Below are 12442 nucleotides of genomic sequence, written 5' to 3'. Positions count from 1 at the left end.
AGGTATTAGGATATCTTTTGGTATTTTTCCCCTTGACGTCAGTTTTGAAAGTCGGAAATACACACACACACAAACACACACACATAGACACAAACTCACAAATGCTTCAACTCAAAGCATTCACTCCACTGCTATGTTTATGTAAAACAGCTCAGAGAGCGATATCATCAAGCATTTTCAATAAATCTCTGCTCTGCGGCAAAATATGACAAGAAATCTGTTCTGACACAGCTTTCTGACAATTGAATTTATCTCTGACATTGATGCACAAAATTTTTCAAGTAGAAATTCCCTCACCAAATTACTTAGCTCCCTGAACAAGGCACATTGGTATTTGAAAACTTCCATAATATTCTAAAATGTTAGCACTAAATACTACCTATAGGAAATCAAAAGTAAAGATTTTTTTAAGCTACAAGGTTTAAGAAATAATAAAACCCTCCCTAGATATTTCTCAACATGGTACTTGACAGAATTGAGAGATTTGTTGAGGAGATGAAGGAGACAAAGATAATGGTATGTCGAAATGAAAGAGCTTAACTGAAATGATTTTTCATTCTGCCTCTTTTTATCTTCTCTTTTCCACAATGACCTGTATATTATCTGGGACATTTGGAAATTTAGCCTCTATTGTCCTTGATAAATATTCATAGCTCCTTCACATTTTCAGGTGTTCTTTGATAAGCAAGTGCCACAGAATGACATTCACAATTATCCACAAACTCCATAGAGGGTCACTTTTGGAAAAGCCCTAAGATTCATAAATATGTGCTTTGCAGTTATTCTTAATATAATGGTAAAGAGTCCTAAGTGCTGAAGTAAAACTGCCTGGATTCGTTACCTAGTTCTACTCCTTGCTAGTGAATAAGCATCATAGCCAGCGTCAAAGATGCCTCCCACTGATCCCACTTCATGGAGTTCACATGCCTGTTGGGTTCCCTTGCACATTTTACCAGGATTGGTCTGGTGAGCAGTAGAATGCGGCAGAAATGATGGTATGTCTCTTCTAAGATAAGGTTTAAAAAGATTGTACATGCTCACTCTGTTGTTCTCTCTCCTCTCTTCTCTCTTTTAGATCACTCATGCTGGGGAAAGCCAGGTGTCATGTCTTGGGGAATCCAGGTGTTACGTCTTAAGGACAGGCTGGCAGACCTGTGTATACGCCCATGTAGCGAGAAACTAGACCCTCAGCTCAAGACACTGAAAGAAACCTCATGAAACAACTTGAAGCTCTGACCCTGAACCACCTAGCTAAACTGCTCTTAGATACCTGATTCTCAGATACTATTGAGAAAATAAACAATAATTATTTTATGTTGCTACATTTTGGGAGTAATTTGTTACATGATAATAGCTACATATTGAAGAGCAAATTATTCACGCTCTGTTTTTCAGTTTCCTCATCTGCACAATGGAGTACCAATTTTATGATGTGGGTCTGAGGATTTAAGAGATCATCCACAGAGAAGTGCAACAGAGTACAGGGTCAGAAGTCAGCACCCCATAAATGTTGGGCATTGTAATTAATTTGCAAGGCTGCAACAGATCCATCCAAAACTGCATTGAATATCTTTTTTAATTGAAAATATTGTTTAAAACATCCTGTCTTACATTTGAAAAAAAGAGTGCTATGCATTAAGATAGAGGCAAATAAATAATAGTTTTTAAATTCAAATTTGAACCTGAGGGAAGTATGACCCTGAAAGATTTTTGACATGAGAAAGATAATTTCTAGTTCAAGTTCTTGTTTTGTCATTTATAAGCTGAAGGAAGGCATTTATTGAAGTCTATCTGGCCCAATTTTAATGTGGTTTATACACGCTTTCCAAGATGAGACAGAATGTGGACTGGCTGGCTTAGTGCTTGCCACAGCAGGAGCTATGTGTTAAGATCAAATAGGGTGAACTGTGAGAAGGAAACTTTAAGACCCCTGCAATCTCCTACTATACTCCTTCTATCTGGACCTTTACTCCTCTGTCTGGACCTTTTCAGCTGAGATCTTCTCAAATGAGATGTGTCTATGAAGCCCAGATATATGAAATAGTTGTGAACATCCAGGTGTACATTTTGGCTCCATGATGTTGGACAGAAGATGAGGCCATAGGAAAGATATAGACTCTGATCTGGTTCCATGGAATTCCTTTGAAATGAGCTTAAGGTATCACAGTATTCTTTTCTAAGCAGACCAGAAAGATTTCCACAACAAATTGTGAATCCATTTGCCTTAGTCATTCATAAGTTACCCCCAGATCTCCAAAACCTTGTGTGAGATAGGAAACGTTGTGAGGTTTAAGAAATGGTCCATTTTGTTGAAGAAATCTCTAAGATATTAGGAATTAAGAAATAATTAGGTAATCTAAGTCTTGAAGGATATCTGTATTTTTACATTGCAATAGAAACTCTTTCTAGAAGCTAAGTTGGTATACTTTTTATACTCCATCACCTAAAATATTTACTTTCACCAACCCTTTGTCAGATCCCTTCTTCATTACTTCTATATCTTTGAAAGACAAACTACTTCTTATCTTGTAAAATCCTCCCAAAAGATACAATTCTGTACTCTCTACAGGAACCTTTTTAAGCTCTGACTGTGTCTGCATAACTCTACTGACTTGCTGATTTTCTTAGACCAATCGAATTAACAATAGATTAATTTTGTTTGAAAATTTATTTGCTTATAGAGCTACCAAGAAACGACATCTAGGTCTCCAGTTCTCATTCATTAACAACTTTTTAATTCCATTTTTATACAGAGCCATGGCATCGCACAAAACATTGCATAATGCATAATGAATTGTGTGCCTATAGAGTTTGAATAAAAAATACTGTTCCTTTCAGTAATTCAGAGTAAGAGGTGGAATGAAGTATGTCATCGAAGACTCAAAGAATAAAAACTGATACTGATAATGAATTGATCAGATTAGTATTTAAAATCATGTATTAGGTAATGAGATCATTTCTAGTGCAAATTTAAGTGTGCTTTGAACTTTTTTCTCACCACCGTTCCTACAGTTCTGAATAGTTGAAAATGCGTGTGCTGTTGATATTTATCATACTAGAACGGCTCTATGCACTCCTTACTCCTAGGAAAGCATTCTTGGTTGGTTGTGGGCATCCACAAGGGCTGAAGGGTGATGGAATAAATGCCCAGTCTCAGAAGACTATTGAGCTGGGACCAATCTTAGGATGCTGGTTTCTCGCACCTTATATGCATGAGTCAAAGGGATGATCGTCTCACAGACGAGTCCCTCTCAATGTCCATTTGTGTAGAAGCAGGCCTCCTGGTAGGACAGCACCTAGAGTCAATAGAACTCCAGTTTTAAAAATCTGCCCTTTCTCATGTAGCTTTATTTCACTTCTCAACAGCTTCTCCAACTCACTGTTTGTGTTCTACAGCCAAGTGACTAATGCAGATGGTGGGAAAGGGAAGGAGAGCATTGGCTCTCATAGTGAATGTTCTAGAAAGCCCAGAAACCAGTAGCCATTACCATGGCAAAGTGTATAACTTCCTTTGCTTCAGTGTTTTTGCTAGATGTTTCAGGCTACCTTTTTGAGACTTCTTTTTCCTTTAAAGAATGATTTCCTTTTTTTCCCTCAAATATTTACAGAGAAAGGTAAGTGAGAAATATATAAAATTCAAGATACTGCCCAAAAACCTCTCATACTTTAAATGATCTTACAGCTAATCTGCTTCAATCTATATCCTTCCTAGTTTCTATTCCCCTCTTCCTTTTCGGCATCTTACAAAAGAAGAAAATGGGTTGAAAATGGCCAAATAGTTACATCCGATTGTGCAATACCATCTAGAAATGTAATGTAGATATAAATCTCTCTTCAAGGAATGCTCTCATCCAAATTAAGTCGCTCACCCAAGGCCACACCCCACTTCTTGGAAATAGCCTGCATGAAAGATTACTTGACTCAGGATAGAGAAGGCCAGCCCCACTTGCTTCATTTAGGACAACCCTAAAGGACAGCCTCAGGTCAGCTGAGGTCTCCATTAAACAGCATCACCAGTTCAATCCCACCCTTGCCCCAATTCTGTATCCTTCACCCTCACTGGTGTTATTCTGTATCCTTCACCCTCACTGGTGTTATTCCAGAAAGCACTTAAGCCAATAAATCTCCTATCTTCCAATCTCTGTTCTGACTTTTTTGTAATTAATTTCATTATAGTAAGAAACAGCATTTAAAATAATTTTTGGCCATTATACAAATAGTCAACCTTTGCCACCATTTTATGGTAAGAGTAACTAGGCTGGGGAATCAAAAGATTGGGGTTCATCTCCTGCCTGTGCTGTCAGCTGGCATGTTTTTCATGAGCCTCAGCTAATTTTGCTGTGAAGAATGCTTCGGGATAAGGAGTAGCATATGCCATATAATATTTTCAACCAAAAAGTATAATATTAGACAAATAATAAGATTCTGCCTTCCCATGAAATTAAATACATTTTCTCTGTGAGTTTTAAGAGGCAAAATACAACTTCAGATAACTTATATTTTATGTGTTAATTAACATTTTATAGCACATAATAAGAAACGTCAAGGAAGAAAGAAAATAACAATCTTATAGGAATAATGATTCCTCAATGAAATAGCAACGATCTTTATATATGTGACTAGAAATCTGAACAATGCTATGGCTTTAGTTTATACAAGGCTTGATACCCCAGTAAGTGTAAATAATTGCAAATGGGGCCATTATAAATTTATCTACTCTCCTGAATAAAATCATAACTCTGCCAAGATACAGATACACAATTTTTAAACATAGTTACCTATGGCCTTATCAACCATCTCAGATGCAAAGGGCTATTTTATCAAAAAGTTTAAGAATTTATTTGGGCCAGGCACAGTGGCTCATACCTGTACTCCCAACACTTTGGGAGGCAGAGGCAGGAGGATCACTTGAGCCCAGGAGTTTGAGACCAGCCTGGGCAACATGGTGAAACCTCGTCTCTTCAAAAAATACAAAAACTAGCTGGGCATGTTGGCTTATGTCTGTAGTTCCATATACTCAGGGGGCTGAGGCAGGAAGATTGCTTGAGCCCGTGAGGCGGAGGTTACAGTGAACAGGGATCATACCACTGCACTGCAGCTGGGCAACAGAGTGAGAGTCTGACTCAAAAAATAAAAAATATTTTAAAATCAACTGTGTTTATATGTTAAAATAATTTTCTTTTGTTGAATACAGTTTCACCAACAAACAGCTTGTAGATAACAATGAATGCAGTGTGACCAAGTTATTTAAAAATATATATATTCTATTGTCTTTTTTCTCATTGAATTATAATATACACAGGGAAAATTGAGAATATGCTAAATGCAGTACTCAATGTTTTTCCAAAGTGAAATGCCTGGCATCTGTAATCCAGAACAAGAAATAACACATTATGAGAATGTGCCCTATAGTACCTTCCGGTCCACTAAGGGACTTCCATCAAAAGTAATTGTCCTCCTGAATTCTAACCCTGTATTAGTCTGTTTTCATGATCCTGATAAAGACATACCCAAGACTGCACAATTTACAAAAAAAATAAATAAATAAGAGGTTTACTGGACTTACATTTCCACATGGCTGGGAAGGCCTCACAATCATGGCAGAAGGGAAAAGGCACATCTCACATGGCAGCCGAAAAGAGAAGAGGGCTTGTGCAAGGAGACTCTCATTTTTAAAATCATCAGATCTTGTCAGACTTATTCACTATCATGAGAACAGCATGGGAAAAACCTGGCTCCAAAATTCAATTACCTCTCACCAGGTCCCTGCCACAACACATGGGAATTCAAGATGAGATTTGGGTGGGGACACAGCCAAACCATATAATTCTGCCCCTGGCCCCTCTCAATTCTAATGTTCTCACATTTAAAAACTAATCATGCCTTTCCAATGGTCCCCCAAAGTCTTAACTCATTTCAGCATTAACTCAAAAGTCCACAGCCCAACATCTCATCTGAGACAAGGCAAGTCCTTTCCACCTATCAGCCTGTAAAATCAAAAGCAAGTTAGTTACTTCCTATATAAAATGGGGCTACAGGCATTTGGTAAATACAGCCGTTCCAAATGGGATAAATTAACCAAAACAAAGGGGCTACAGGCGCCATGCAAGTCTGAAATTCAGTAGGGCAGTCAAATCTTAAAGCTCCAAAATGATCTCCTCTGATTCCATGTCTCACATTCAGGTCACACTGATGCAAGAGGTGGGTTCCCATGGTCTTGGGCATCTCCGTCCCTGTGGCTCTGCAGGGTACATCCTCCCTTCTAGCTGCTTTCATGAGCTGGCATTGAGTGTCTGCAGCTCTTCCAGGTGCACAGTGCAAGCTGTCAGTGGATCTACCATTACAGAGTCTGGAGGATGGTGGCCTTCTTCTCACAGCTCCACTAGATGGTGACCCAGTAGGGACTCTGTGTGGGGGCTCTGACCCCATATCTCCCTTCTGCACTGCCCTAGCAGAGGTTCTACATGAGAGCCCCACCCCTGCAGCAAAGTTCTGCCTGGACCTTCAGGCATTTCCATATATCCTCTGAAATCCAGGCAGAGGTTTCCAAACCCCAGTTCTTGACTTCTGTGCACTGGAAGGCTCAACACCACAAGGAAGCTGCCAAGACTTGAGGGTTACACCCTCTGAAGCCAATACCTGAGCTCTATTTTGGCTCCTTTCGGCCACAGCTGGAGCAGCTGGGACACAGGGCACCAAGTCCATAGGCTGCACGCAGCTCACAGACCCTGGGCCTGGTCCATGAAACCACTTTTTCCTCCAAGGCCTCCAGGCCCATGATGTGAGGGGCTGCTGTGAAGACTTCTGACATGCCCTGGAAACATTTCCCCTATTATATTGTGGATTAACAGTCAGCTCCTCATTGATTATGCAAATTTCTGCAGCCAGCTTCAATTTCTTCCCAGAAAATGGGATTTTCTTTTCTATCGTATTGTCAGGGGGCAAATTTTCTGAATTTTTATTCTCTGCTTCCCTTGTAAAACTGAATGCCTTTAACAGCATCCAAGTCACATCTTGAATGCTTTATTGCTTAGAAATTTCTTCTGTCAGATACTCTAAATCATCTCTCTCAAGTTCAGTTCCACAAATCTCTAGGGCAGGGGCAAAATGCCCCCAGTCTCTTTGCTAAAACATAACCAAAGTCACCTTTGCTCCAGTTCCCAACAAGTTCCTCATCTCCATCTGAGACCACCTCAGACTGTATTTCATTGTCTGTATCATTATCAGCATTTTGGCCAAAGCCATTCAACAAGTCTCTAGGAAGTTCCAAACTTTCCCACATTTTCCTGTTTTCTTCTGAGCCCTCCACCAAACTATTCCAACCTCTGCCTCTTACTGAGCTCCAAAGTCAGTTCCACATTTTTGAGTATCTTAACAGCAATGCCCCACTCCCAGAACCAATTACTGTATTAGTCCGTTTTCACGCTGCTGATAAAGACATACCTGTGATTGAGCAATTTACAAAAGACGTTTATTGGACTTACAGTTCCATGTGGCTGGGGAGACCTTACAATCACGGCAGAAGGTGAAAGGCACGTCTCACATGGCAGCAGAGAAGAGAAGAGAGCTTGTGCAGGGAGACTCCCATTTTTAAAATCATCACATCTTGTGAGACTTATTAACTATCACAAGAATAGCACAGGAAAGACCTGCCCATGATTCAATTACCTCCCATTGGGACCCTCCCACAAGACATGGGAATTCAAGATGAGATTTGGGTGGGGACACAGCCAAACCATATTAAACCTCATGGATTATTTTACTGATTTTCTAATTTTACATAAATTGAATTATATAGATGCATCAGGTCTCTTTATTGCAAATTTACACCCATGAGATTATCCATATTGTTTTGTATAATTTTAGTTTATTTTTATTCCTGCATTGTACTCCACTATATGAATATACCATATTCATCTATTGTAATGAAGATGTGATATTACAAATAACCCACATTCTTATATGCACCTGTTGACTAATATTTTATATATTTCCATTGGGTACATATCCAAGAGTAGAATATATCTAGGAATGGAATTGCTGAATCAGAATATTCTTATAAATTTTGGAAAACTATGTGATGGTTTAAAACCATGTATGTGTTGTTATCTGATAATTACAAAAAATAAAAAAATTAATTTCTGGTAATTTTATGGCTTCCATTCATGTAGAATAAGTCACTAAGTAAGAGAAGATTTGTTATTTTAGGCATACAAAAACTCAGAGCTCAAGATAACAGTATGAAGCAATATAGTAGAGTAGATAGATCAAGCAGAGGTTTCAAGTTCAGACTCTCAGAGCCTCAGCTTCCACGTTTAGACAATGGAGATAGCACCTTCAGAAAATCTTTTTGAAGAATAAAAGGATATGAATAATTTAGGAGATAAAAGCCATATTTATCTTTGGAAAAGCAGTATACCGTAGAGGTTCTGAGGTTGCCCAGGTATCCTAGAGGAAGTTGCTTAAGCTGTCTGAGTCGCTGTTTCCCATGTGTAAAATCAGGATAATCTTACCACATGATAATATTGTGAGGATTAAATGAAAATAATAATTAGCAAGGTATTTACCAAGTGAATAATATTAAAAATTTTCATACTTGTTAGATTTTCTTTCTCTTTCTAAGCCTCTTATTTCCTTTTCTGTTTAATGAAAACAAGTTTAACTGCTCTTAATACATCAGACAATTTTGTTAGACGACATGCTATTTATAACTGACAAAGAGCTCGCCAAACATCGATGTGTTACAAACATAAGGAAGGCATTTTAATAATACATTTATTTGTTTTTTCATTCGACAGATATTTAGCAAGCACCAATTTTGTGCTAGGTACTAAACAATAAAATGTGTGAATATGAAGATGAATTAGATACATTACATCCTTATCATGAAGTAATTCACAAGCTGTTAGAGGAGGGAAGATTTGTACTTGAAAGCCTAAGCATATAAGGCAGTATTGTGTGTAATAAATGCTATATCGTGCTACAAGAACATGTTATTCAAACATATAAAAGGGAGTCATTATTTCTAGATGGAGTAATCAGAAAAGCATTTGTAAGAGCATCAGTATCTACTCTGGTCTTTGGAGGATACATAAAACTTCTTAGGTTGAGCTATCCACTGAGTCATTTCCAAAGGAAAGAAATATGTAAAGGGAAAAAAACAAATGAAGGACAGTGCATATTTGTGGATCAGCAATGAGTCTACCTTAGCATGAGTCTGGGTACATATAAGGATAGAGTAACAGAAATCTAGATTCCAATATGATATGCTAAAAACGTTTTTAAAAATTTGTTTGGTTTGTTTTGTTTTTCTTGGCAGACAAATGGGAGCCACTGGAGAAATGTATGGGGTGGGATGCCATGTTTAACTTGTTTTAGGAAGAAATCTGGCAAGCAGGATGCCTAAGAGTCTGGAAGATGCTAGAGCCGGGAAGACGTAGCTAGGAAGTTGTCTTGGCAGTTTAGATGTGAAGTCACAAAGAAGACATAAAAGAGTTGAGAAGGGGAGGATAGCCAGGGATTCAAAGATACTGTGAAAGAAAAAGCAATGGCATATGGGAATTTATTAGATGAGGAAGATATTTCTAATTAGATGGGACAGGAAGGCTCCACAGATTCTAAAGTACAATAATGTTTGAGAAGAAAGCAAAAATGATTGGCACAGATAGAACTTAGTTATTAATACAAGAGGAGTGCAACTAGAGGGGAAAAAAGGCAACTAAGTGCACAGTATCTTTCTCAGTAGTGAAAGGTATAAAAGAAAAAGGACAATAGCTTCACAGGGTATGACAGCTAGGAGCATAATGATTAAGAACACTGAACTCTGAAATCAGACCTTTTGAGTCCAAATTCTGGCTATAGCACATACTAGCTGTGTGACTGCTAGCTAGTTAAACTCTCCAATCCTTTCTTCTCTCTCTAGTAAATGAGAGAACCTAACAATGAGAAGCATAACAATAGTGCTTACTACATGACTTGAACAGCTGGCATTCATTATAAATGCTATGTAAGTTTTTGCACTTATTATAGTAAAATTGAGAGAAGATGTAATGGAGCATAGGGAGGATGTGGCATATGGTAAGTAAAAAGAAACAACTATTAATTCATTCATTTGACTAAATGGTATTGAGTGCATGCCTACCATGTGCCAGGTGCTGTTCTGGGTATTGGGGACTCAAAATGACCAAAATAGGCATAATCCTTGCCCCTATAAAGATCATATTAAAATACAGGAAGCAAATAAATAACAAACACAAAACCACAAATAGAATAGTGTAATGCATTAAAAAAGAAAAATGAAGCATAATAGAGAAGTACAGAGAGTGACCAGAGATGCTGTGTTAGGCAATGGTCAGGGAAGACCTGCTTATAAAGGTGGTAGTTGAATAGAGACCTGAAAGACATGGGGGATAAGACATGTAAATATCTACAAAAAGAGATTCCAAAGACTACAGCAAGTGCAGATTCCCTGAACTGAGATATGCCTATTATCCAAGGAACACAGGGGAAGGTTACATGATTGTAATGAATTACAGAAAGGAGCAATAGGAGATAAAGTGAGGGATAAACCCAGAGACTAAATCACATGGGACCTTGAAGGACATAGTAAAATTAGTGGATTTTGTTTCTACATGTGATGGAAGTCACAGAGGAACAACATTATCTAATTTACATATTGAGAGACAGCTGTGTAGACAATTGACTGTAAGCGCAAAGGCTAATGAAGATTAATGGGTATAAAAAATAGAATGAATAAGACCTACTATTTGATAGCACAACAGGGTGACTGTAGTCAATAATAACTTAATTGTACATTTAAAAATAACTAAGAGTATAATTGGATTGTTTTTAACAAAAAAGATAAACACTTGCGTGGATGGATACCATATTCTCCACGATGTGATTATTACATATTGCATGCTTGTATCAAAACATCTCATGTACCCCATAAATATATATACCTACTATGTACCCACAAAAATTATGAATAGTTTTTTTTTTTCAAAAAGCTAAAGAAGAGACTAGTTACAAGCTTATTGCTGTAGTCTAGTAATCTGTAAGAGATGATGGTAGCTTGGATAAGGGCAAAACAGTGAAGACGGAAAAGAGTGGTCAAATTTGGGAAATGTTTTGAAAACAATAATTTGGTAAAAGACTGAATTTAGCGTATAAGGAAATCAGAATGAAGAGGCATGAAACTAGAGTTTCTGAACAGAGTAAGTTGATTTATATAATTTGCCTCTGTGTCCCCACCCAAATCTCATCTCGAATTGTAATCCCCACATGTCAAGAGAGGGACAAAGTGGGAGGTGATTGGCTCATTGGGGCAGTTCCCCCCATGTTCCTTGTGATGGTGAGTGAGTTCTCATGAGATCTGGTGGTTTTATATGGGGTCCGCCTTCGTTTTCTCTCTCTCTCTCTCTTTCCTGCTGGCTTGTGAAGAAGGTACTTGCTTTTCCTTCACCTTCCACCATGATTCTGAGTTTCATGAGGCCTCCTCAGCCATGCGGAACTGTCAGTCATTTAAAGCTCCTTTGTTTTTGAATTACCCAGTCTGAGGTAGTATCTTTATAGCAGTGTGAAAACGGACTAATACAGTAAATTGGTACCCCAAAGAGTGTGGCACTGCTATAAAGATAATCTGAAAATGTAGATGTGACTTTGGAACTGGGTAATGGTCAGAAGCTGGAACAATTTGGAGGGCTCAGAAGAAGACAGGAAGATGTGGGAAAGTTTGGAATTGCCTAGAGACTTGATGAACAGTTTTGACCAAAATGCTTGTAGTGATACGGACAATGAAGTCCAGGCTGAGGTGTCCTCAGATGGTGATGAGGAAATTATTGGGAAATGAAGCAAAGGAGACTCTTGCTATGTTTTAGCAAAGACTGGTGGCATTTTGCCCTTGCCCTAGAGATCCTGCCTCAGGATAATGTCCTCCAGGATTCATCAGCATTTTAATAATATTTAAGGCCATTGATACTAGACGACATTATCTAAGAAGCAGGTGTAGGGAGAAAAGAGAGGATACCTGAAGACTGAGCCCTGGGGCATTCTCTGACTCTTAGAGATCAGGAAGAAGAAGAGAAATACATGAAGGATACTGAGGAGGAGCAGCCAGAAGGGTAGGAAGAAAACCAGGGGCATCTAGTACATTACAAGCCAAAGAGAAAGTGTCTCAGGGAAATAAGTGAGAACCTATGTCAACTGTTTCTGAGAGTCTGAGACTTGACCGTTGGATTTGACAATGTGGAGATTATTGACAACCTTGGCAATCATGGATTCAGTGGAGAGTGACTGTAAAAATCTTATTAAAACTAATAAGAAAGCTTAGAAAGAGGAGAAAGTTAGTGCAGATAATTTAGAAAATTTTTTCAGTAAATATGCTTTCAATTGGAGGGGGAAGTGGCATTGAGTGTTATAAAACAGGAGTTATGACAGAATA

At 38.2% G+C, this 12442-nt stretch overlaps 2 protein-coding genes across 6 annotated transcripts in view; one reads left to right on the top strand and one right to left on the bottom strand.

Annotated features, from left to right (window-relative positions):
- LOC129528167 (uncharacterized) overlaps positions 1-1322 on the top strand; it is a 262066-nt gene extending 260744 nt beyond the window's left edge. For all 3 annotated transcript variants that reach the window (XR_010131244.1, XM_055367979.2, XM_063699224.1), the window contains one exon: positions 1076-1322. Coding sequence is in view for 2 of the 3 variants with exons in the window: in XM_055367979.2 (XP_055223954.1) it covers positions 1076-1218 (143 nt within the window). In the remaining variant the exon portion in view is untranslated. The remainder of the gene's footprint in view (positions 1-1075) is intronic.
- Positions 1-12442, bottom strand: part of DCC (DCC netrin 1 receptor) — a 1206401-nt gene that overhangs the window by 53842 nt on the left and 1140117 nt on the right. The gene's annotated exons all lie outside the window — the stretch shown is intronic.

The sequence above is a fragment of the Gorilla gorilla genome, chromosome 17 (genome assembly GCF_029281585.2).
Source record: "Gorilla gorilla gorilla isolate KB3781 chromosome 17, NHGRI_mGorGor1-v2.1_pri, whole genome shotgun sequence".
NCBI classification, from domain to species: domain Eukaryota; kingdom Metazoa; phylum Chordata; class Mammalia; order Primates; family Hominidae; genus Gorilla; species Gorilla gorilla.
This window is presented reverse-complemented; position numbering and strand designations above follow the sequence as displayed.